The sequence below is a fragment of the Schistocerca serialis genome, chromosome 3 (genome assembly GCF_023864345.2).
Source record: "Schistocerca serialis cubense isolate TAMUIC-IGC-003099 chromosome 3, iqSchSeri2.2, whole genome shotgun sequence".
NCBI classification, from domain to species: domain Eukaryota; kingdom Metazoa; phylum Arthropoda; class Insecta; order Orthoptera; family Acrididae; genus Schistocerca; species Schistocerca serialis.
Window position 1 is genome coordinate 529,531,689 of NC_064640.1, and position 24,536 is coordinate 529,556,224.

The window sequence follows — 24,536 nt, forward strand, 5'->3', positions numbered from 1 at the left end:
ACACAACGAAACTATCTGACGAATAAATAAATCTTTTCTTGATGAATACAGCATAGCAGAAAACCACACCAATTTTGGAACGATGTCAGTTATGTGATCGACTGCTGTTACTGGAATAGCATAGTTAAGTAAGAAACTAATGTAAGAGGGTCGTTAATCGGGGTCAAGTGTTTCCCTCGGCGCAGCCTGGCGATTTGCAATGGAAGCGGAGCATCGTCACGGGACAGGCGGTTAGAGCTGCCGTAAATATGGTCAAACGGGTGTTATCTATTATAAGACGGCCGTTACGGAATTATGTGCACATCTCCTTCGCATACCTATGCAGCGAACGAACCGTTGGCGCAACTGCGTATTTTGTGACTGACAGTGTCTATAAAGTCGTGAACTGCTTGTAAAGGGCTGCTGTGAAATGTATACGCTCTGGAACGCGAGTATCTTTCCAATACATTTAAATATAATTTCAGTTTAACACAAGAGTGTAGTGTCATGTTGGATACGGACAGTAACAAGTCTGTAGTGGCTGGGACCTCCCATTTTATAAGCAACAACTCAGTTCCGTATCAATAAATATTTCCGTTTCATGCATCATGTGACCCGCTACATCTAAGGCGGCGCGGTGGTAAGGTGCAAGCAGTGGCGTACTGTGACACCCTATTCGTAGGGGCGCAGATTTGTGACGCGCAAAAAAACTGAGAGAGGACGGAAGGAAGAGAAGAGGGAAGGCAAGGTAGGAGAAGGAAAAACAAGAAACAGAAGAAGAAAAACAGGAAGTATTGGAGAGAACTGTTGTAAGAATGGGGCCGAAATGTATGAAAGTAAATCATGAGAACATTAGGGTTAGAATGCGTTGAGCAACCGTTACTTAACCCTCGCAATACCAAATGGGAGAGGAGGGGGGGGGGGGTGTCTTTATGCCCACATTTTGAAAATATTGTAATCTGGTCAGTTTCGTTATATTCTAAAATTTTGAAAACACATTTATCGGTTTTAATAAATTCTTCTACCGGATTCCACATATACAGTTTGGGGCAAATAAAAGTGGCCCGGAGAGCAGAGTTCCCGGGTACAAAGAAACACAACAGAGGAAGGGAAATACAGCATAACCTGACCGCAGCAAAAGGTGACCATCATTCATCTCTTGGCACTTTTGGGCCTTGGTCAGCAAGTTGCTGAAGGCGGATCGACGCTGGACTGCTGGAATTGCTGCACTCATTCAAAATGTTTCGCTGCACTTCTTAAAGACTGCCGGCCGGTGTGGCCGAGCGGCTCTAGGAGCTTCAGTCTGAAACCACGCGACCGTTACGGTCGCAGGTTCGAATCCTGAGGTTCCAATCCTGTCTCGGGCATGGATGTGTGTGATGTCCTTAGGTTAGTTAGGTTTAAGTAGTTCTGAGTTCTAGGGGACTGATGACCTCAGACGTTAAGTCCCATAGTGCTCAGAGCCATTTGAACCATTTGAATTTCTTGAAGACTGTGAGGATTGTTGCTATACACATTAGACTTGATGGCTCCTGACAAATAACTCGCACACTGACAGATCAGGTGAGCTGGGTGGCCAGCTAGGGCCGCCACCAGACTGACCTCTGCTAACAAATCTGTCAGGCGTGAAGATTGTGTAAATGTACTCCAAGGTTCGGCCGGCTGTATGGACAATTCTTCTGTCCTGTTGGAATCAACTGTAGGTATTTTGCTCCCCCGTTAATACTGCAACAAACGATTTCAAAACTTTGACGATGTAACGCGCCGACGTCAGCGTCTGATGAAAGAAGTTGGGACCAATAATATACCGTGCAGATATTGCACACGAAAATTCAAACTTCTGATGATGCAATGGTGTTTCGTAGAAGTTATGCGGATTCTCTGCTGCCCAGAATCTGTGATTCTGTTAGTTGACGTAAACACTGAGGTGAAACCAGGTTTTATCAGACGTAAAGAACAGATCTATGTCCAAGCCATTCGTTGGTATCGCAGTGAACAGCCACTCACAAAACTACAGGCGATGAGGAGCGTCTGCTAGTTTTAATGCATGAACGACAGACACTCGGTAGAGATGCATGGGCAGGTCCAGATGGAGTATTGGTCCGCATGATCGACGTGATATGCCGGTCTCTTACGACAGGTCACGGGTTTATTTGAGACTCTAAAGCGATTTCTGGTGAAGTGCAAACCACATTTTCTGGTGGGCGGGCACGTTTCGGAATGTTTTTTGACTTGTTCAAAACAGACTCTGTTTGACGCCATTTTCGGACTAAAAGTTTCACGGTACTCTTTGCTGGCACTTTGACACCACTGAATTTCTCAGTAAACAACTAATCACACCGTTTCCACAATGTGTTGTCGTGTAACTTTCCTCAACGAAGACCCCTGCTTCATTATGAATACCATCGTCCGCTTTGCACTGCTCCACTCACACTGACACAGCCAGCACTACGCTCTGAACATTCACGTTCAGTTGTATCCACTCGCCCAGGCAACTTTCATTTGCCCCACCCTGTATTTTAAATTTTCATGTTAATTTAAGTTTCAGTAGTAAATGTCACTTTCCCGAGTGAATGTCGCAGTCAGTATTTCCGGGTTCAGGACCTCGCTCACTAACAGTATCTCTTTAAAATTTCTTTTTATAATAAAAGTCAACAACAACAACAAAGAACGAAATTTGCATTTTTAAATCTTTTTTGTGGTGGTTATGAAGTTCGCAGCATACGTTTTGGAAGTTAATTGATATTGGTAACAGTGTGCTAAAACGTATTTTCAGGTTCTGGATCCTGCTTACACATCAGTACCTCTTTAGAAAGTATGTTGTTAATATAATTTAATATTTTTTAGGTTGGGCATAAAGCACCCCCTTAGTAATGCGCCTTGGAAAATACCTTGGTAGTACTAGGGTTAAAACCTATCTCTTCCTGATACAGAGACACTTTTTACTTGTTTTCGGTTACTAGATGGAGCCATCCTAGTTATGAAAAGTAGGGCAACGCAACGAAAGTGTAAAGAGTATAGTTTGCGTTTCATGTTTTGTTTGTTGCGGCTTTACTGTGGTCGACAATGAAAAAGGAATCGTGTTATTGTTGCAAGCAGGGCGACTCTGGACTGAGTGTTGTTCCATTTTTGAATTGTATCATACAAGAAAGAATTATTAAAATATGTACCTTCGATTTCATTGTATAGTCATTTTGATCTTCGGGTTTCCCCAGATTTGTTTTACTTTCGGGGGCGTCCGCGGGAGTTCTGGGAAGGGGCGGCTGGGAGTTCATGCAACTGTCCGGAGTAAACCTGGATATTTCTTTGTGTCTGAAGAAATTCGATTGATTTTAAATGAATAGATTTCAATAAATCTTTGCTTTAATTTGCTACATGAGGACTAGTGCGTAGATAGTTTCATTCGTTTTATATTGAAAAACCAGCGGAGAGAACTCTTAGACGTTCTCCTACTTGAGAAGCCGCGACTGTCAACGATCGCATGCACCGTTCCGCCTCCCCCGCCAGGCAGTTGTGCGCAGGCAAGCCAGTGAGCAAGCATACGTTTCACTTCACCCGTCCGTGCCGCAAACATAATATCTTGCTACAGCAGTGCACTGATTTAAGTTTGTAATTGTCGTTTATATCGTTAAGCTTTTTAACTCGTCATTGTTTTATTTGTATCTCTTGCCTATTTCTTCAAATGTACCTGTACTAATAATCATCGGCCAAGTTATCGTCGATAGACTGTATGTAACCGGGAAAATAATCCGATTTTGCGCAAATCTCCGGGATTTCCGAAGTGTCTGATCAAGGTCAGCAGGCCTATTCTCAGTAATCGAATAAACAGGCAAAGCAGCGATAAAGATTAACTAGGGCCATGTATTTTGTATTCGTGATTCAAAATGGCTCTGAGCACTATGGGACTTAACATCTATGGTCATCAGTCCCCTAGAACTTAGAACTACTTAAACCTAACTAACCTAAGGACATCACACACATCCATGCCCGAAGCAGGATTCGAACCTGCGACCGTAGCAGTCGCGCGGCTCCGGACTGAGCGCCTAGAACCGCTTTTTTTTTTTTTTTGTCTTGTTGGCGAAGAAGCAAACTTTTGGAACAAATTATTTTTTTTTCTTTCAAAGCCATACTCAAATTTCTTTTTTTTTCTTTAAGAACAAATTGTGAGGAATAAATAAGGAAAAGTTTTTTTTCCAAAAGAAAACAAAGACTCCAATTCTACTGGTTTCTCCGTCCAGTAAACAAAAATGAGTCCTTCGTCTTGTTGGCGAAGAAGCAATATTTTGGAACAAATAAAAGTTTCTCAAAGCCAAAATCAAATTTCTTTTTCCTGTAAGAACAAATTATGAGGAATAAATAAGGAAAAATTTTTTAAGTCGTCGTGCGACTTGTAGTTAAAGTCCAGTTCTTACAGGAGCTCCTGAAGTGTATCCGCCTACAGCAAGCCAGCTCGTCCAAACGTGTCTTCTCATAGCGTAGGCGTGGGTTCTGGGTAGCAGATCTACTCAGTTCGGTTCGGTTTATACAGTTTTCAGCTTCTCAGGGCTTGGACGTTCCAGCTACTAGGTGGGTCATCGAAAGTGCTCCGTAAGAAATTGGAAAAATATTGTTTATAGCGTGGGTTGCGTATCAGGACGCAGTGTCGTTCGTTGAGATAAGTCCAATATTCTAGCGTAGACTTGTCGCCAGAAGTAAAAAGATAGCGGATCGTGTGGCCACAGATCCAATTCACAGAGTTAGTTTTGGCGGAGGGGTAGAAAGTCTTATCGGGGTACAAAAGCATGTGGACGTCGGTCTGAGCCGGTGTCTGGCGAGTAAGAAACGCCAAAATTCGCCGCGCAAGTGTCCAGACGTCTAGCGCTGTGCCACAGTGGAACCGGTGGACATCCGTGTCATCCACTCCACAGTGGGTGCAGAGGGATGAATCGGCGAGATGGATGCGGTGCAGACGATTTCGGTTAACTTGTTTGCCATTCACGGTGATGTACCATGCTGATTGAACGTCTGATTCGAGAAAACGCGCATGGATCGCCTTCCATATGTGGCGCCACACGTACTGTGGATACTTAAGTTCGATGGGGTTGGACGGGCGGCACTGTTGTAACAATTCGGAGACTGTTTTCGTGAGGTACAAACGTGTAAGTGGTAAGGACCGGTAGATTTAACTGAACTCCAGGAAAAATCGTTGGATGTAATAAAAGGGGGTTGGAATGGTCGATACCAGTACTGGGGCGGACAAGGAGGCCGGTGCAAAGTTGTGAAGCAGGAGGCTAGTAAGGCTCTGCGGGCAACGATGCCAAAGTTTTAGTTGGGAGCTGACGTATAGTGCCTTGACACGAGTCAGCACGTGGATGAGTCCCACCCCGCCACGATCTCGTGGCAGTGCAAGGGATTCATACTGCACCTTGAATAACATCCCCGAGCTGACGAAGGAGCCGAAAGCCATCAACAGTCGTCGCGCCAGGAGATTTGGGACTGGTAATACTTGAGGCACGTGTGGTATACGGGAAGCATGATACATGTTCACGTATTGCGCGCGTTGGGTAACGTCGAGAGCTCGTAGCCGGTGATCTGCGAGATTTGCTCTGATTGTCTGTAGCAAGCGTCTACCATTGATAGTCGCTGAGCGGCGCAGGTCTGCTGTGAAATCAAGTCCAAGACACCGTATGGTGGCGGCGACACTAAGGGGGGCAGCGCATCTCTCCGGCAAGCCCTCACCAATGAGCAGGACCTCGGATTTGGACACGTTGAGGCAGCTCCCCGACGCTTCTCCGTAAGTCGCCACCTATGTCAGTGCTGCTCGTACTTCATCTTCACTGCGCAGATATAGTACTATGTCGTCTGCGTAGGCTGTACAACAAAAACGGTGGCCTTGCACAGCCATGCCTTCCAAACGTTGGCGCATGCCCTGGAGTAGGGGTTCCAAGGCGAAAGCATACAAAATTGTTGAAAGAGGGCATCCTTGTCGTACAGATCGTGCGATGACCAAGGACGGTGTAAGACGACCATTGTACATGATTTTAGAGGTTGCACTACTCAACAGGCGCATAACCACTGTGACAATACCGCCAGGAAAACCCATATGCTGAAGAACTGTCCGTAAATAGAAGTGGTCAACACGGTCGAAAGCCTGGCTTAAGTCCAGTGAAGCCAAGGCGCCAGGGAGACGCTGATGATGCGCTAATGCTATCATGTCTCTGTAACGGCAAAGGGCCGTACGGATGTTGTTGTCGCCTCCTAGGGAAGTCTGGTCGCAGGATGTGACGTAACGTGCGATCTTCTTGAGTCGCGATGCCAGTAGCCGTGTGAATATTTTCATGTCGCTGTTGAGCAAAGTAATTGGTCGATAGTCCTGGACCCTCGATAACCCGCACGGTTGATGTACGGGGATAATAATTCCTTCTAGAAAGGCACTCGGGACCACTGTCATCGGTGACATCAGCTCTTGTGCGATTGCCGTCCACGTGGAAGCCAACAAATAGTGAAACCTTTTATAAAATTCGATGGGTATACCGTCAGGTCCAGGAGATCTGTTATCGGAACCCGCCTTGATAGCGTCTACCACTTCATCTGTGGTTACGTCGTCTTGGAGGTCATGCACTGCATCCTCCGGAAGAGTGTTCGCAGTAAGCTGAGCGACTTCTGTGACCAGTGCTGCAGAATGCGGTACGGCTGCGTAGAGCCCGGCAAAATGAGCATGGAGAGCACGACCGATGCTTTGTTGGGTGTCGTGCCGGCGCCCTTCCACATCAGTGAGGACTTGGATCAGAGCTCGTCGTCGTCGTTGTCTTTCCTGAAGGAGGTGGTACATCGACGGACGTTCTAGAGAGATTCGATTAGAAGCTCGAGAACGGACTACAGTGCCTTCTAAGTTACGCCGCATGATCAAGGAGATCTGCGCCTTCGTGCGATGGACCATCGACTGCCGGGCTGGCGAGAAAGGCATCGTCGTACAGTCACGTAGAATGGTGTAGTAGAAGTGCAGGGTATTAGTTTGCCACGCCTTTAATTCCTTCCCATAACTCATCAGAGTCTTCCTGAGGGTCGGCTTTGCGCAGGAGAGCCACCATGATAAGGTGGAGCCATAGGCTTCTCGACGACGGTGGCAGCGTGCCCACGCTTCTTCGACCATACGGCGACAGTCTGAGGAGGTCAGGTGAGCGACATTGAGTTTCCACAGACCACGACTATGCCACACTTGCTGTCGGGCGAGAGTGACGTCACAGAGGTACGCATCATGGTCCGAAAAGGCCAAGGGCCAAACTTCCGCATGACGTTTGCCATCAGCAAGGGAGCGGGTAACGTAGATGCGATCTATGCGGCTTGACGAGTGAGAGGTGTAGAATGTATAGCCCGGTTGAATTCCGTGGAGCTTCTTCCATGTGTCAACAAGTCGGAGACGGTCGATGACCACTGAGAGAGATGCACAAGGGGAATGTCGCGGGAGTTGGTCCGCGGGCTCTTGTGTCGAGTTAAAATCCCCACCGAGTACCAAATCGTCCTGCGGACTAGTGAAGAGTGGTGTGACGCTTTCGGCAAAAAAAGTTTGTCGGTCATGACGGCGGCCAGTGCCGGACGGAGCGTAGATATTAATAATACGCACGCCGAACAGTGTGAGGGCCATACCTCGCGCAGTGGGGAGGTAGATGACGTCCTCTGCAGGGAGTCCGTCGCGTAGCAGGATGGCGACACCGCTACTGGTATCGGATGAGGGGGAAACATGGGCGTTGTATCCGGTGGGAAAGAGGAAGTCAGCCACAAACACCTCTTGTAAGAGTGCTATATCCACATCCGCAGAGTAAATAGTGTCTCTGAACATGGCCAGTTTATGGGGGGCACGAATGGTGGCAAGATTCATCGTGGCGATACGGTATTGCTGTGTACGGCCACCCTCAGTATTTGCAGAACGTGCGGTAGATGTAGCCGGCAGGTGGAGACCCGCCGGTGGTCCCGCTGTGGTGATAATTACTGGCGGGGCGCCAGCCCCAGTGTCGCCGAGGTGGACTCCTGTGCAGACACGCTGGCAGTCTGTTCCACTTCTTCTTCAACGTCATCGGCCCAGGAAGCTGACGACGTGGACATGTGACGGTCACGTACTTCCGGAACGGGTGTTGTGGATTCCGCAACATGAGTGGCAAGGGGACCGCCGTCATCATTCGTTGACAACGGCGAGGACACGTCCCTGGCTGGGAGAGTAGGCGTCACAGGAGGGGTGCCTGTTGCTGCCACATCGCGTGACTGGACGCAATGTGGGAGATCACCGTCAGACATCAGGTCGACATCTCGTGGGGCCGTCTGAGAAAGGGCGTCATCGGAAGGCGTTCGTCGTCGTTTCCTGTGTTTGCGAGGCGACCGCTGTTTTCCGATGTGTCCTTCTGAATCAGAATGTGGTCGCCCGTCGTCTGACGCCGAACCCGTCTGGACAAAGGCAGACGTCGGCACGACACCGAGGTCGACGTCCATGGTTCCAACAGGAACATCGGTTTCGGTCTGCAAACCGGACGGTCTTGAAGCGAGCACTGGAGGCGACGCCGTGCTTGTGTCCTCGGCGCGTTGTGCTGCGGCGGGTGGCGTTGACGATGCTGCTGGCGCAATCGAGATTGGTACGACGGGGTCCTGTGCAACCTTGGCGTAGGTGATGGGTAAGGACGTGACCGTCGAAGCCTGGGTCTCTTCACGTAACGGCGTCTGTATTAAACGGCGGTGTAAGCATTCGGAACGTACATGTCCCTCCTGGCCACATCCTGCGCACGTTCGTGGCTGTCCATCATACATGACGATGGCCCTCACACCGCCAATCAGCAGGTACGATGGGACATGTTTCGTCAGCTCAATTTTTATTTGCCGGACGCCATTTAATACGGGGTAGGTCGTAAATGTTTGCCACTTCTCCGCGACGTGACCCAAGACGGTGCCATATGGTTGGAAAGCGGCAATGACCACATCCTGAGGCACCTCGAACGGGAGCTCAAACACCCGCAATGTCCGGAGACCGAATCCAGCATGGGCGACCGTCACAGCTCCCATATGTCCATCAGAGTGTTTAAATTTCAGTCCGGTGGCATGACGGTGAATTATGTCATTGTAAATTTCCTCCGTCGACATCTTGATGTAGACAACACTTCCAGTGATGGAAAAATGTATGCCGATTACGTCCTGGGGGTTCAAACGTAGATCCTCACGTAGGAACTGTTCGACTTCGAAAGCTCTGGGTCGTGGATGTTCGGCCTGAAACGTTACTTTGATCGTTGCACGGCGGTACGAGTGCGCCATGGTGTACTTTAGTACTGGACTCGATAGACACAAACACCGCGACGCGGAAGTAAACACCGCCGAGAGCGGAGCGTCGGACGGCGCGCGGAGCAGCTCCGCACGCTAGCACGGCTGAGAGCCGACTGAACCGCTAGACCATCGCGGCTATTCGTGATTAATGATACGTTCTGCATCCTGAGGAACTTCTCGCTATGGATATATGGAACAAAAAGTGTATCTGAACTAATGTGAAGAGTGTAAATCGACATAATGGCACGCGCCTCTCCAGTCCAATCCGCAGCATGTGCTGTCGAGGTGTAGACGCAGACAAGTTCACACGCGTTGCCATTTTCTAACGTATAGAAAATCTGTGCCCAGAGCTCTATAGCCAATGGAAAAGGTGGTTATACTCCTGTGGTGAGGTCCTCGACTGTCCACGGTGGTTCCGCACATGCGTCACAGAAGTAGCAGCATCTCCAGTACTAACTGAAATCTCACGGTATGACAGAAACATTTCCTGGAGACAAACCATCTTGCCCTGTTCGAGTTGACGTACGTGTTATCGTCGACAAAAGCATACTGAATCTATGTTTCAGGTTTTCATTTCTCTTGATGGTTCTTCATTGACAGAGACTGAAGTAACACTGACCTTCTGCGGACTCAAAAAATTTCTACAAATGTTACTGAAATTCAGCATACACATCGGAATGTGAATGACGAGAGTGTTCGACAAAATGTCATTCTTGCATTACCGCAGGCTCTGATAAATTTGATATTTTACTTAAGTAGATAGCAGCTGCTAATTTACTGTATACAGAAAACTACCGCAAGTCCCGTTGTGCTGGTTACTAAGCCTCTGTTAAAGATAGCCAAGATGATGTCACTCCCGTGAAACTGTGATTATTTCTGGTCGCGGTATAGTGCTTGAGAAATAAGTGTGTCTGTTTGGAGCGAAAACAGGAAATCGGGCCAGCACTGACTGGACGAGCGCGTAAGAAGCCACGCCCTAACGGGTCAGCGTGCCAGTTTTCGGCGGCCTAGGCAGTGGTTGGCCGGTCCCGCCTCTGTCCAGGAAACGGAGGCTGTCATAGCAAGTTTAACTGCAGTAGAACTCTTGTCGCGAAAGCAAATGGGCCCAGTATATCAGTCAGAATCAGCAAATTCTGGTTGGCTGAACGGACATTACGGATACCAAGGTACTGATGAAACCACGAAATCAACGATCAGAAAAAAATATATATATTTTTTACCGGCTAGAAACTTAATAACAGCGTGAGATACCTAGACTGAAATTAACAAACATTATTTATGTGTATCATCGTGAATTCTTTTAGTGAACCGGGAATGTGAGGAGTCCAACGTATAGGGTGAAGGCCCAGAATCTTCTGACCGTGTTATTTTCGGTTTTTAAAACAGACCAATTTGACTCTATGCTCACCAGCTTCCACTTATTTTCCACAAGGTACGCTACAGTGCATGGCGGACGGTGATTCTTTCCGTTATTTCGTCCCTCGTTTCTTTTCCCATTTGCGAATGGACAGCGGGGAAATGCCTCCGGCATGGATGTGTTATGTCCGTGGGTTAGTTAGGTTTAAGTAGTTCTAAGTTCTAGGGGACTGATGACCACAGATGTTAAGTCCCATAGTGCTCAGAGCCATTTGAGCCATTTGAACAGCGGGGAAAACAGGAAAAACGACTTGCAGCAGGCACGGTTCACCCTACCAAAAAGCAAATAGTGACGGTCTTGCTCATGTCACGTACCTGAGTTTCTCCAGAAGCCATGCAGCTTTGAGCAGAGTCTGTCTGATGGTCGCGCGAAGATCTACGAAATAAAGATTACCCAAAGTTTTCCAAACTCTGAGGGAGGAAAACAGACGTGGTCTTGTTTGACGAGAACCACTCCAAAATTCAGTTGAAGGAATTCAACAAAACTACGGGAAACATAAATCAGGATATCTGAATGTGGGACTGAATACTTTCTCCCCTCATCTAGAATAAAATTCTAGCGTCATAGTCGCTATACCATCTCGCTGTAAACACCTTGCACTATTATTAGAGCAGCCCCTGCATCAACTCAAACACTACTGACGCTTGACGGTAAGAACGATTACTTATTCGAGTCTGTACGTACCCCAATCCTTTGCTTATATCTCGGCCTCAAGTCGATGCATGCATACAGTGGAGTAGTTTGGTTTTACAGTATCCTGTGGAGTCAATCTCGAAGTTATAGTCGCGCTTGGTAGCCGAGCGGTCTAGAGCGCCTTGTCACGGTCCGCGCGGCTCCCTCTGCCAGAGGTTCGAGTCCTCCCTCGGGCATGGGTGTGTGTGCGTTGTCCTTAGCGTAAGTTAGTTTAAGTTAGATTAAGTAGTGCGTAAGTTTAGTGACCGATGACCTCAGCAGTTTGGTCCCATAAGACCTTACTACAAATTTCCAAATTTCGAAGTTATAAACACATCAGTTCTTTTGATGCGTGATACCTTTCTTTCATATTACATTACATACGTTTATCGAGCGTCCTTGATATCGATGTAATACTACTGCCACGAATAGTGCAACTCTTATTTGCAGTTTTATTCCAGTTTCTGCAATCTAATGACAATATCAAAGCCAGTGAGCACTGAAAGGTACTTACATTTACATTACTGTTCACCTCTGTAATGAAAACATCCCCAGAACTTTAAGCTTTGAACTAAAATAATTTTTAACCTACTGTGCCATAGATTACCCTATAGTCGTACACGTAATGTATCCATGCCTTACTGACTATCATAAATCCACCTGATGAAGGAGCTATAATGCTCTGAACTGCGAAGTGGAAAGTATAATATAATAAATGTCACTGGTTAAAGCGATCAGTCGTTATTTTAAACTGATATTCATTACAGTCACTGTCAAGCCTAACATAAAAATTCACATTTAACATCCTTCCCCAAACAGGGGAACAGTGTAACGAATAGGTTGGACGAGTGTCTTGTAATCTACGCCCATACTTATACGTCACTGTACAATGCATGGTGAAGGTGCTTCGTAACGTTAATTATCACTCACTGTCCTGTTCCTGCGTTGTATGTAGTGCGGAAAAAAACTGTTGTCTATATATCTGTATAGGCGTACTAACCCCTCTTATCACGTTTTTCGGATCATTACCCGAGGGAAAATGGATACAGTAGAATAATTTTATAATCTGCTTCGGATATTGGTGCTCTAATCTTTTCCGACAGCATTCCGTGTATCTTTATCGCTTAAAATTTCCACGTAAGTACCCTCAGCATCCTCCTAACATTTGTATGAACCGAATGGGAAAGTTAGAACTTAAGTAGTGCGTCTCTGAATTGTGTACGAACCGAATAGGGAAGTTAGAACTTAAGCAGTACGTCTCTGAATTGTTTCGCCCTCACTAACACGCGAGTAATAGGCCTAATTAAGAATTAGTAGTGCTGCATGGCCAAAAATGGAGATGCACAGCTGTTTCCCATAATCTGCACCAACATCTCCTCAAATATGCTACAAAGCACCGCAAAGTGCGTGACAAATGTTACTGTACCATCTATATAAATATTTCTTCCCATTCTATTCACAAGTGGGACACAAGAATGTTGAGTCCTTGTATGGACCTGTGCATTTTGCTAGCAGTCTAATTTTATCTTCACTGTCTACATCTGCATCTGCATTTACAAGGTATTTCCGTAAGAGCGTGCGAACATTTAACAGGACAAAGAGGAAGCTCCACTGAACAATTTGAGGTAGGGAATCTGGAACCGGAGAAGCCAGCTTAAGGAGATAATAGGAATAAAAACCCATTATTGTGTACTTTTTTATTTACATTAGTTACTGTTAACTGCAACTACCCTCAGTGCACAATGAACGTACCATTTGTACTGTACATTACAAAAGGTGCTTAAACTGACGACCATCAACCTCAATCCAAGAATGACATCGGCGAACAAGATTCTGACGCATCCTGACAAATATCCCTGGTGTGTTTAGAATCACATCATAGGCAGCTACAGTTCTGGCAACTAATTCCATCTCCGCATCCACTGGGGTCTCATACACAAATGACTTTAGATATCCCCATAGGAAATACTCAAGGGGATTCAGGTCACGTGACCTTGCATGCCATGGAATAGGATCTCCCCTTCCAGTCCAGCGACAAGGAAATACGGCGTTCAGATGGTTGCGGACATCCACACTGAAGTGAGGCGGTGTACCATCATGCTTATCCACATCCTCTCTTTGGTTCAAATGGCGCTGAGCAATATGAGACTTAACATCTGAGGTCATCAATCCCCTAGAACTTAGAACTACTTAAACCTAACTAACCTAAGGACATCACATACATCCATGCCCGAGGCAGGATTCGAACCTGCGACCGTAGCAACCGCTCGGTTCCAGACTGAAGCGCCGGCTAGAACTCTTTACGTGAACCTCAAGCTGGCCATTCAGACGGTCTACTGCATCATGACTGCCTAGTAATCAGGCTCGTCCTTCTTGTTTCCGTGCAGGAAATAAAGAATGTAAACGTAAATAAACAGCACAGGTAAATTACTCATGTTAGCTGTAAATAAGCTGGATAACAGTAATGTTAGACAAAGCGGTAGACACGTTTACTTCCATATCTCCTTAAACTGGCTTCTCCGACCCCAGGTTCCCTACCTCAAATTGTTAAGTGGAGCATTCTCTATCTCCTGTTGCATTTTCGCACGCTCTTACGGAAACACCCTGTATAATCCGTTGCGGTTTGCGGTAGCAGGTGACCCTGATATCTTATATTTCCTTTCTTACCTCTTTCGATCGAGAATAGTGCATAGGAAGAATTAGCGTCGTGAAACCTGCATATGAGCTCTAATTTTTTTTTTTTTTTTCATTTTCTCATCGTGGTCATTTCGCGAGATGTATATAGGAGAAAGAAAATTGTTACCCGACACTGGTTGTAAAGCACACTCTTGAAATTGCAGCAGTAAACCTCTTCGTGATACACAATGCTTCCCTTGTAACGCTTGTCACTGGAGTTTATTGAACACCTCCGCAACGGCCTCGTACTTGCTGAACGATCCCCCGACGAAACGTTCCGCTCATTGTTGGCTCTTCACTATTAACTCAACCTCGCAAGTGCTAAGCACTACTTGAGAATCGGCCGAACAGTTTTCGTGTACACAGTTTCTTTTGTGGATGAATTATATGTCCTTAAGACTCTTCCCATTAATGTCGGCGTGGCATCTACTTTTCTTACAGGTAGTTTAATATGGTCATTCCACTTTAGGCCGCTCCTGACGTTTCCTTAGGTAGGTATTTTACAGCTGCTACTTTTGGTTGGTTGGTTAATTTGGGGAGAGGGACCAGACAGCGAGGTCATCGGTCCTATCGGACTAGGGAAGAATGGGGAAGGAAGTCGGCCGTGCCCTCTCAAAGGAAGCATCCAGGCATATCCCTGAAGCGATTTAGGGAAATCGCGGAAAACCTAAATCAGGATGGCCGAACACGGGTTTGAACCGTCGTCCTCCCGAAAGCGAGTCAAGTGGGCTAACCACTGCGCCACCTCGCTCGGTACCGATACTGTAGCCAGTGATATATCGCCAACAGTGTAATCGAACAGCAAAGTATCTCTTCGTATATGCACAGTACGTTACAGTTATCTACGTTCAGGGTCAACTTCCGGTTCCTACACCAGATATCGATCGTTGCAGGTCTTCCTCTATTTCGCTGCAGCCTTCAGGCGTTGGAACCTTGCTAGAGACATCATCGTCCGTGAATAGCCTCACGGAGCTTCCGACTCTATCCACTACATCGTTTACGTATGTTGTAAGCAGTACGTCCCTATATTCTCTTCGGATACGAAATTATTTTTACATGTGTCGATTTCACCCTGTTAATAACAACGTGCTTAGTTATATCTATTAGAAAATACTGAAACCAATCACAAATCTTGCCAGATACTTGGTAAGCTCGTATTTTCTTCAACAAACGCCAATGCAGAATTGCATAAAAGTGCTTCCGGAAGTCAAGGAGCAAGGCAACAATTTGGGCGTTCTTATCTACGAAACTGAAGCTCCCATGGACAAACAGAGCGAGCTTAGTTTTGCAGCAATTCTGTTAGTGCATTACATGTTGATTTTTATACAGGATATTTTCGTTCTCCGAAAACGTCATAATGCCTAAGCTGGCTCTGAGCACTATGGGACTCAACTGCTGAGGTCATTAGTCCCCTAGAACTTAGAACTAGTTAAACCTAACTAACCTAAGGACATCACAAACATCCATGCCCGAGGCAGGATTCGAACCTGCGACCGTAGCGGTCCTGCGGTTCCAGACTGCAGCGCCTTTAACCGCACGGCCACTTCGGCCGGCTAATGCCTAAGCACGTCAACGAAATGGGCCTATAATTATGTGCATATTTCCGCCGACACTTACTGAAAACGGGAATGACTTGCGCTTTTTCTTATCGCTTGCTATCTTTCTCTGCTCCAGCGACCTACGATAAACAGCTGCTAGGAGGAGGATAAGTTCTCCCACATAATTTCTGTAGAATCTCATAGGAATCTCATCCGGTGCAAACGCCTGTGTTTTGTTGAGTGATTTTTGTTGACTTTTCATTCTGGGATCACTTAATTCAATATCTATCATATCGACATTCGTGTGATGATTGAAAGGAGGAACCGCACTAGGAACTTTCTCAGTTAAACGGTTTCGGAAGGTCGAACTTAGTATTTCAGCCTGCTCTCCATCATCTTCCATTTCGGTGTCAATGTGCTCTTTGAGAACTGATTAGAAGATTTCTATCCGCTTACTGACTTCACATAAGGCCAGAACTTCCTAGGATTTTTGGTCATATAGAGTGGCCAAATTTTACTTTCGAATTCATTGAACGCTGGTAACATTGCTTTCCGTATGGGCATTTTAGTTTCTTTCAGCTTTTGCTTGTCACCTTTGCTTTGGCTTCGCCTAAATCTGTGATGGAGCTCCTTTTTCTTTCATAGCATCTAACATGGCTATTGAACCACGATGAGTCTTTCGTTCACATCGTCGTTTGGCATATACTGGTAGAAGACGTCTTACACAAGGCTTTTTAATTTTTCGAGTTTGTGATCCACATCTTTGTCGTTGAGCTGAAAATTTGATGGAGACTACTCAAAATTTCTTCAGTTTGTTCCTGTCACGCTTGCCAAGCAAAAATATTTTTCTAACTTAACGTTTTATGTAATACCTGGTGCTAAAACAGTCTTAGTGATGACTAATGCCTACTTTTACATGAACTGATTATGTACGTCCAGGTCTGTTAGTTACTAGGTCTTAGACGTTGCTCCCACAAGTCGATTCTCTAGCTACATCGCCTTAGTTTCTGATCTACGTCTTCCACTCTGTTCCAAACCAGGTTACCACCATCGACTCTGGATACGATGCTGCAAATAGTGATCTGTGCTTTAACTCTGCTTTCGGCTGCAGATGTGTTCACCTATTCAGCCAGCCTTCTAAAGGAACCGAAGATGGCTTTAGAACTCAGGCAGCAAGCGTCATTCCTGCCGACAAGAGCTACTATCTGCAGCCGATTGCGCACAAAGCGTTCAGGATGGGGTATGTTTTGGGGAAGGAGACCAGACAGCGAGGTCATCGGTCTCATCGGATTAGGGAAGGATGGGGAAGGAAGTCGGCCGTACCCTTTTCAAAGGAACCATCCCGGCATTTGCCTGGAGAGATTTCGGGAAATCACGGAAAACCTAAATCAGGATGGCCGGACGCGGGATTGAACCGTCGTCCTCCCGAATGCGAGTCCAGTGTCTAACCACTGCGTCACCTCGCTCGGTAGAGCGTTCAGTAGCTGCCGGCAAAGCCTCGTCCACATCTCGGAGCAGACCTGTCGGTAATCAGACTGATTGCACTCTGCCCTTATCCGCATAACGTTAGAGCTTCCAATGATGGAGATATCATCGCACTGTAGTTGTCCGAAATTGGAGGAAAAATCTGCCACTGGCCCAACAGTCGAGGCGTCCTATGCTGGCTCTGATGTGTTATCAACACAGGCGAGCACCTCGTACCTGTTGCGAAGGCGAAAGAGGGTCAGCAGTGGTGCCATTCCCTCATTATCTACCTGCACATAGATATGTGATCCCACTGCTATCTCTATGGGAGCAATACATACGAGACTGTAGACTGTAAGATGTCGTAGATACTGTTCGGAAATTCGAATCTTAGAATTTAGTGAGTAGGTATTCGCGAAATATGTTGCCGGAAAAAAATAGCACACCTGGAAAAAAGACGTAGATTTTGATTTTATGACGACATATGCCACCTGGGGGATAGCAGATGTACTGATAATGATTTCAGCGTCGTCCGCCAACAGATAGCGCAGTGGCATAGATACCAGAGCGCCATCTGTATCTACCCTTTAATTGCTTCCCTAGAACTGTCTTTCTGTGTTCTTCCCGCTACGTATACGTTGTAACGCTATACATACATATTTAACCATGCTGATTGAGTCCAGCGGTATATCGCTAATGCGGGGAATATCGAATTTCTTCTCCCACTTATGCTCATTATCTCATTTTCACCCTCATGTAAGGCAAGTTGTATTCATTAAAGCAGTGTGTGTACATGCTTAACTATTTCCTTCCTGCTATTATGTGAATCGTTTAACATCATAGTTCCGTGTGCCATCTACGTTGCTGCGCCCACCGTTCTTCGATAAGGCATGGAAGCGTAGCGATTGATAACCGACGTCATGGCAAGACATACTAGTACAGACACACTATCCGTACTTGAAAAATAAGCTATAAAAGACGGCTGTTCAGTATAAGGAGAAGTGCAAACGTACCACATGAATTTGTTAAGTGGCTGAGCAATTGTAATAATCATAAATGAAGGCGGTAAAGACACCAATAGCCAAATAACTTCTTAGATCATCACTCAAGGACAACGCCGTATGGTGGTAACAGTAATATTTAAAAAGTCATTACAGGTTAAAGTAAATGCACAGTATCGTCAGAAGACGGAATTTACGTGTAGCTGATACTTGGAAATGATGTGTCCAGTCAGGTTGCCACGTAACTGGACATTTGAGCTGCCTAGGACAGGCTCACCTATCGTGCTTGCGAAATCAACAGAGTGGTGTTGCTGCCTGACACATTACCGCCAGAATTAACTAGAAGAGACTGTTGCGGACATTAGTCTACAGCTACTGAGCTTCCATGGGACTCCGGGAAGAAAGGTCTGCGTTCGACGTCGCACTGTTGCATTTGTCGCATCGGCGGGTCCATAAAAGCTGGAACGTTGGTAATGTCTTGAAGTAAAGTGACCATAGAGTTAGAGAGACACAGACAAGCGCCAGTAGTGTACCCACGCATCAGTGACAATGGCTGGCTGGTAACGTATCACTGGACGTCCCGAATCACTGTCATCAGAAAATCGGGACTCGCCCATTGAGGAGAACGTTTGTGCACCCGGAACCAATTTTCACGTATCTCAACCCGTTATTAATGCTCTCCTAAAAGACACAAGGTAGGTAGAGTGCCTTATAGATGTCCAATGGCAGCCCAGGTATACACAGTTCATGGAAGTTACGCATCTGTTTCCTCTATAATTCACGCTAGAATATCAGCTGTCTATCGTGGATGGGGTAGATCTCACAGCTGAAGGTCACGTTACAACGAGGACACAGCCGCACCGCAATCCAAATGTCTCTACCTTGCTTACAATCTTACAATAAATCTTTCTCTCCAGTCTCTATATCCACTTCACTGAAAAATGCTTTACACCACACAACCCAGCCTGCGGCCGAAATTCATGGGAGAGCGACGCACTCACGTTGTACGAGTACTCCGCGAGGGACGCCTTTTCGGATATTTCCACCGACGCTCGACTCGCCTCTGGTTGCAGCTTATGACACAATTCAGTTAATGTTTTTTTGGTATTACAGAAACAATCCACGGCTATGCGATAAGTCATCAAAAGTACTTTTGAGCAGATATTTAAAAACTGCTTGCTAATAGTGTTTGCGGGTATTAACACACTAAATTTCAAACCCTCGAATGACTTACCTCTGTCCCAAAGTCGCGAAGTTACTCCAAATTGCTTTTTCGGCTGGTATTGCCTACCTCATTTCCTTATTTTGTTTTCCTTTTCTTTCTCGTATTAACATTAGTAAACAGTTCTTGTACGTTGTGGACGTCTACAACTGCTGAAATTGAAGGTAATTTATTATTAATTAGCTGCAATCAGATGCTTTTTCAGGATTTTATTTTCCCATGATTATATTTCAAGGTTCCTGTCTTCAGATATCGTGGCCATTGTTTCTTTACTAACGACGTTGTAGAATGCTGCAACGGAAATTTTTAAAACAGTAATTGTGAAACGTCGTAACTAAAGAAACAGTGTTCACGACCCGTAACTAAATGTAAATTTCTGAAGATGGGGTGAACATGAAATGAGTGTACTCTAAAAAACGTGTGCTTTGAGACATAAATTGTTGTCGTTGAGTGCCGGGAAAGCGCTGCCATTCATATCGGTGCGTTATCCCTTAAATATTAACGTCACGGACGCTATAGTTTGGCTTTATGCACTAGGAGCGCTGATCTAACGTGACGTGATGAGGCGGCTAGCGGCTTAAGTAAGTATGTGAATGAGGCCCACGGGTCACCAAAGGGTGCCCATGCCTGCTCTACACGATACTGGTCAATAACTCACGATGGAAAATTTACGGAACCTAATATTGTTATATGTAGAGCGGGATTGATCTGTCGCAGCTGTTACGTCACAGATATTCGGAATGCAGTCAGCGCCTGATATTTTAACTCTATCTCAAATTTTGCAAACTAAACAGTTTTTTCTCCGTTTGCTTTTCAGTTTAAAGCGCGCGGTATATTGACGTTGCTTTTCCAGTCTACGAGCTTCATGTCCGAGAGATGGCGCAGTCGACCGATGTACTAGAGGACCGAAGTTGAACTACCCTTGCGTCCGTCCAGGTTTAGGTTTTCTGCTAAATCTATTCAGGCGGATTTCCTTCACCATAATTGTCCTGTCCGAGCTAGTTCTCCGTCTATAATGAGCTCCTCGTCGACGGGACGTTAAGCCCTAATCGGTTTTTCGTCTGTGATTCGGATGCAGTATTTGAGAAGTACGAACTTCAACAAAGAAATTATAGTTCATCAACATAAAGTTCACTCATTACCAGCCGCTGCCGAATGAGAACTGCAACTGCATCTTCCGAGCGTAGGGCCAAGATGAAGCTTCGTGGATTCCCAGATTTGCGTCACGTATTTTTTCAGCCATGCAAATGTAATTAACCAAGTGAGTCAGTTTATTGCGTAATTTGAAGTGTTATCGGCTTGCCCTAGTTCGTCCACGAAATCAGTGAATGACCCAACAACTAAGGCTGTTTCTTTTAGTCCTGTGATATCATCAGGCTGCGCGTATGATTCATATGTTACGCTATGAGTGTGTCTTATGATTCAGTAAAGCTAGCGGTGATTCCAGGAATACAAATAAATCTGACTCTCTTGGGTTTTAAGCTTTCAGCGTTATGACAGCTGCTGATTAATGTAATCTAGCCCCTTTATCGCACCACGCCTCTAGTAACCTTAGAGAAAAGCTATATATCTCAGAGAACTAAGAACGAATTCAGTTAGTATGCGAAAAGTTCACTGTTTTCCCCACGCCACATAAAAACTAATCGTGCACTGATATTCGTAGCGTGTCATAATTTTAATGACGTATCCAAAGAGTTACTACAATTATTCTTGAGCTAAGCAAAAAGTAAGTGAAATTGTAATTTTTTGTTTTGTTTAATTTGTTATAAGCGACATAAGTATGATGTAAAATCGGCTGGTCCTGTGCATTATCGAGGCAGTTCAACATAATCTGCTTTTTCTTTTTCTTTTGTTTTCTAAAATCAAACCTGGCCAACGAACTGACGATTTTTGAAACAAAGACACTGCCGATTCCTTTGCCACTATTTTTATCCTTCTGAACTAACTCCTAGTCTTTAATGATCTGTTTATCTATAATACATCTATACTCGAACCACATTTAAAAGAAAAAGTATGTACACGCTGTTTAGAGAGTTTTTAATCGAACTAACCGGTTAGTTGCTCAGATGCGTGGAAAATTGGTCCGCCGCTTTCCAGTCTACGTGACATCGTTTGCTTTTAAGATGAAGCAGTCTATTTACCTCCAGACGTTTTGTATGCATTGACCAGTTAGATCTACGCAATAATTCGGTATTACGTTAATGGGCGACGATTGTTTAAAAGGAGAAATTTAAAATGAATTGATTTCGTAGGCTTTCGTTTTTAGAGATCATCTGACATTATATTTTACGATATATTAGTTCAAACTGTAAGAACATTTTCATCTCAAAAGAGAGTCATCCACACTCCATGTGTTATTGACTCACCAAGTTGAAGGCCTCTGATTGACGAACTGAGCGTTCTTACACTGATATCGCATTACGTTAACTCGATTATGAGAACTTGAGGTTTACTTCAAGCTGGAGAAATGATCTTTACGTTCCTAGCACTGAAGTACTGTTCAAAAGAAGCCTGCACCACTCTCTAACACGTGTTTCCAATATGTTTTCGCAGGAGTTTCTTTCTAATTGAAGTTGATAGCCTGTGACAAGTAGGAATGCTTTAATTTTCTATTGTGTTATGGAACTGTAATTCACTGAAATGAGGTGAAAATTGTTCATATATGCTTACTTGCTTGTTTTATGACAGTTGTAAGCCAGGACAATGCAGCGGGAAGTAATAAATTTGCTCGTATGAAGAGACATCCCAGTTTTGGTTTTTCATGGTGTTCCCAAAATCATTCCTACCAATAGGTCATGAGAGAATCCTTTCACTCTTCTTATACATTACTAAGAGTTTTAAAATAAACTTAATTCTTATATTGTCAGTTTATCACTATTGTCGTTTTCAGTGTTATTTACACCCTGGTCGTTCTTAGTTCCATATTTTATTCTTCTGTTTGATTTCTTTCGGTAAGTCCTCTATGACACAGGGTCACTGAAACAGATGTGCAGTTGAAAAAAAAATAATAAAAAAGAGAGGATAATTCATTGAATAAGTTGTCGCTGGGTGTTGCATCAAGTGTTAATAAAATGAAGTGCGTAATAAAGTCACTGCGCTCGTGATATACCCATTATTCTGTGAATATGGAGGAAGTTACCTGTAAGTGTACATATTTACGCAATTTTTGTGGTAACTTAAGTTACACACTTTCTCTTAGCTGTTAGCCAGTCCTGGTGTTATAATCGGGAAATACCAGTTTCCAGTTTTGCAACTTTGTTAGAAAATGGGTCATCAATAACAAAAATGTAACGTAGTATGGTTCTGTTGGCTAGGAGATCCCAAAAGTCAGGTTCAGCTGTCGAACTGCAAAGGTTTTTCCGTCTGTCGAGCACAATGGCCTGTTTCCTTCGTGAATTGTGTGTTTAAGTGCATCTGGCAAGTGTAGGTGACTGTAAAGGGTGTGTGTAGTGTGATGTTTGTGTTGAATAATGATGAGGGAAGTAAGAGGGAGTCAATGAAAGATAAATTGGCAGACATCATGGCGCCTCCGAGGCATCTGCACGGTGTCCAACTAAACGCCGCGCAACGTATGGGCGTCGGCCTTCGTAGTGTGTGGGTAAGGTTGCTGCCGCTTACGTACGGATGTACGTAAAGCTGGTCCTAAATATTGACATTTTTGCCACCATTTAAGGCAGAAGGGATAGATAACATTCCATCAGAATTTCTAAAATCATTGGGGGAAGTGGCAACAAAACGACTATTCACGTTGGTATGTAGAATATATGAGTCTGGCGATATACCATCTGACTTTCGGAAAAGCATCATCCACACAATTCCGAAGATGGCAAGAGCTGACAAGTGCGAGAATTATCGCAAAATCAGCTTAACAGCTCATGCATCGAAGCTGCTTACAAGAATAATATACAGAAGAATGGAAAAGAAAATTGAGAATGCGCTAGGTGACGATCAGTTTGGCTTTAGGAAAAGTATAGGGACGAGAGAGGCAATTCTGACGTTACTGCTAATAATGGAAGCAAGGCTAAAGAAAAATCAAGACACTTTCATAGGATTTGTCGACCTGGAAAAAGCGTTCGACAATATAAAATGATGCAAGCTGTTCGAGATTCTGAAAAAAGTGGGGGTAAGCTATAGGGAGAGACGGGTCATATACAATATGTACAACAACCAAGAGGGAATAATAAGAGTGGACGATCAAGAACGAAGTGCTCGTATTAAGAAGGGTGTAAGACAAGGCTGTAGCCTTTCGCCCCTACTCTTCAATCTGTACATCGAGGAAGCAATGATGGAAATAAAAGAAAGGTTCAGGAGTGGAATTGAAATACAAGGTGAAAGGATATCAATGATACGATTCCCTGATGACATTGCTATCCTGAGTGAAAGTGAAGAAGAATTAAATGATCTGCTGAACGGAATGAACAGTCTAATGAGTACACAGTATGGTTTGAGAGTAAATCGGAGAAAGACGAAGGTAATGAGAAGTAGTAGAAATGAGAACAGTGAGAAACTTATCAGGATTGATGGTCACGAAGTCAATGAAGTTAAGGAATTCTGCTGCCTAGGCAGTAAAATAACCAATGACGGACGGAGCAAGGAAGACATCAAAAGCAGACTCGTTATGGCAAAAAAGGCATTTCTGGCCAAGAGAAGTCTATTAATATCAAATACCGGCCTTAATTTGAGGAAGAAATTTCTGAGGATGTACGTCTGGCGTACAGCATTGTATGGTAGTGAAACATGGACTGTGGGAAAACCGGAACAGAAGAGAATCGAAGCATTTGAGATGTGGTGCTATAGACGAATGTTGAAAATTAGGTGGACTGATAAGGTAAGGAATGAGGAGGTTCTACGCAGAATCGGAGAGGAAAGGAATATGTGGAAAACACTGATAAGGAGAAGGGACAGGATGATAGGACATCTGCTAAGACATGAGGGAATGACTTCCATGGTACTAGAGGGAGCTGTAGAGGGCAAAAACTGTAGAGGAAGACAGAGACTGGAATACATCAAGCAAATAATTGAGGACGTAGGTTGCAAGTGCTACTCTGAGATGAAGAGGTTAGCACAGGAAAGGAATCCGTGGCGGGCCGCATCAATCCAGTCAGTAGACCGATGAAAAAAAAAAAAAAAAAAAAAAAAAAGCTCTGTAGCCTGTTAAGAGATACTGTCTCCAATATTCAGAGACTAATTCATGCTACAAATAAGGTAAAAACGAGTACCATGCCCCCTTTTCTTCACAACTCTCTCCGTGTTTGCAAATTTTATTATTTCCTGCCATCAGAGAA

General features: G+C 44.9%; 1 protein-coding gene across 4 annotated transcripts in view; it reads left to right on the top strand.

Moving 5' to 3' along the window:
• LOC126470408 (pancreatic triacylglycerol lipase-like) overlaps positions 1–24,536 on the top strand; it is a 472,913-nt gene that overhangs the window by 320,973 nt on the left and 127,404 nt on the right. The window contains exon 1 of one of the 4 annotated variants that reach the window (XM_050098257.1): positions 20,856–20,977. The exons of 2 other annotated variants lie outside the window; for them this stretch is intronic. Coding sequence is in view for 1 of the 2 variants with exons in the window: in XM_050098256.1 (XP_049954213.1) it covers position 20,977 (1 nt within the window). In the remaining variant the exon portion in view is untranslated. Of the gene's footprint in view, positions 1–20,855; positions 20,978–24,536 lie in introns of those variants that run through there. One more of the 4 variants, XM_050098256.1, reaches the window with a different exon arrangement.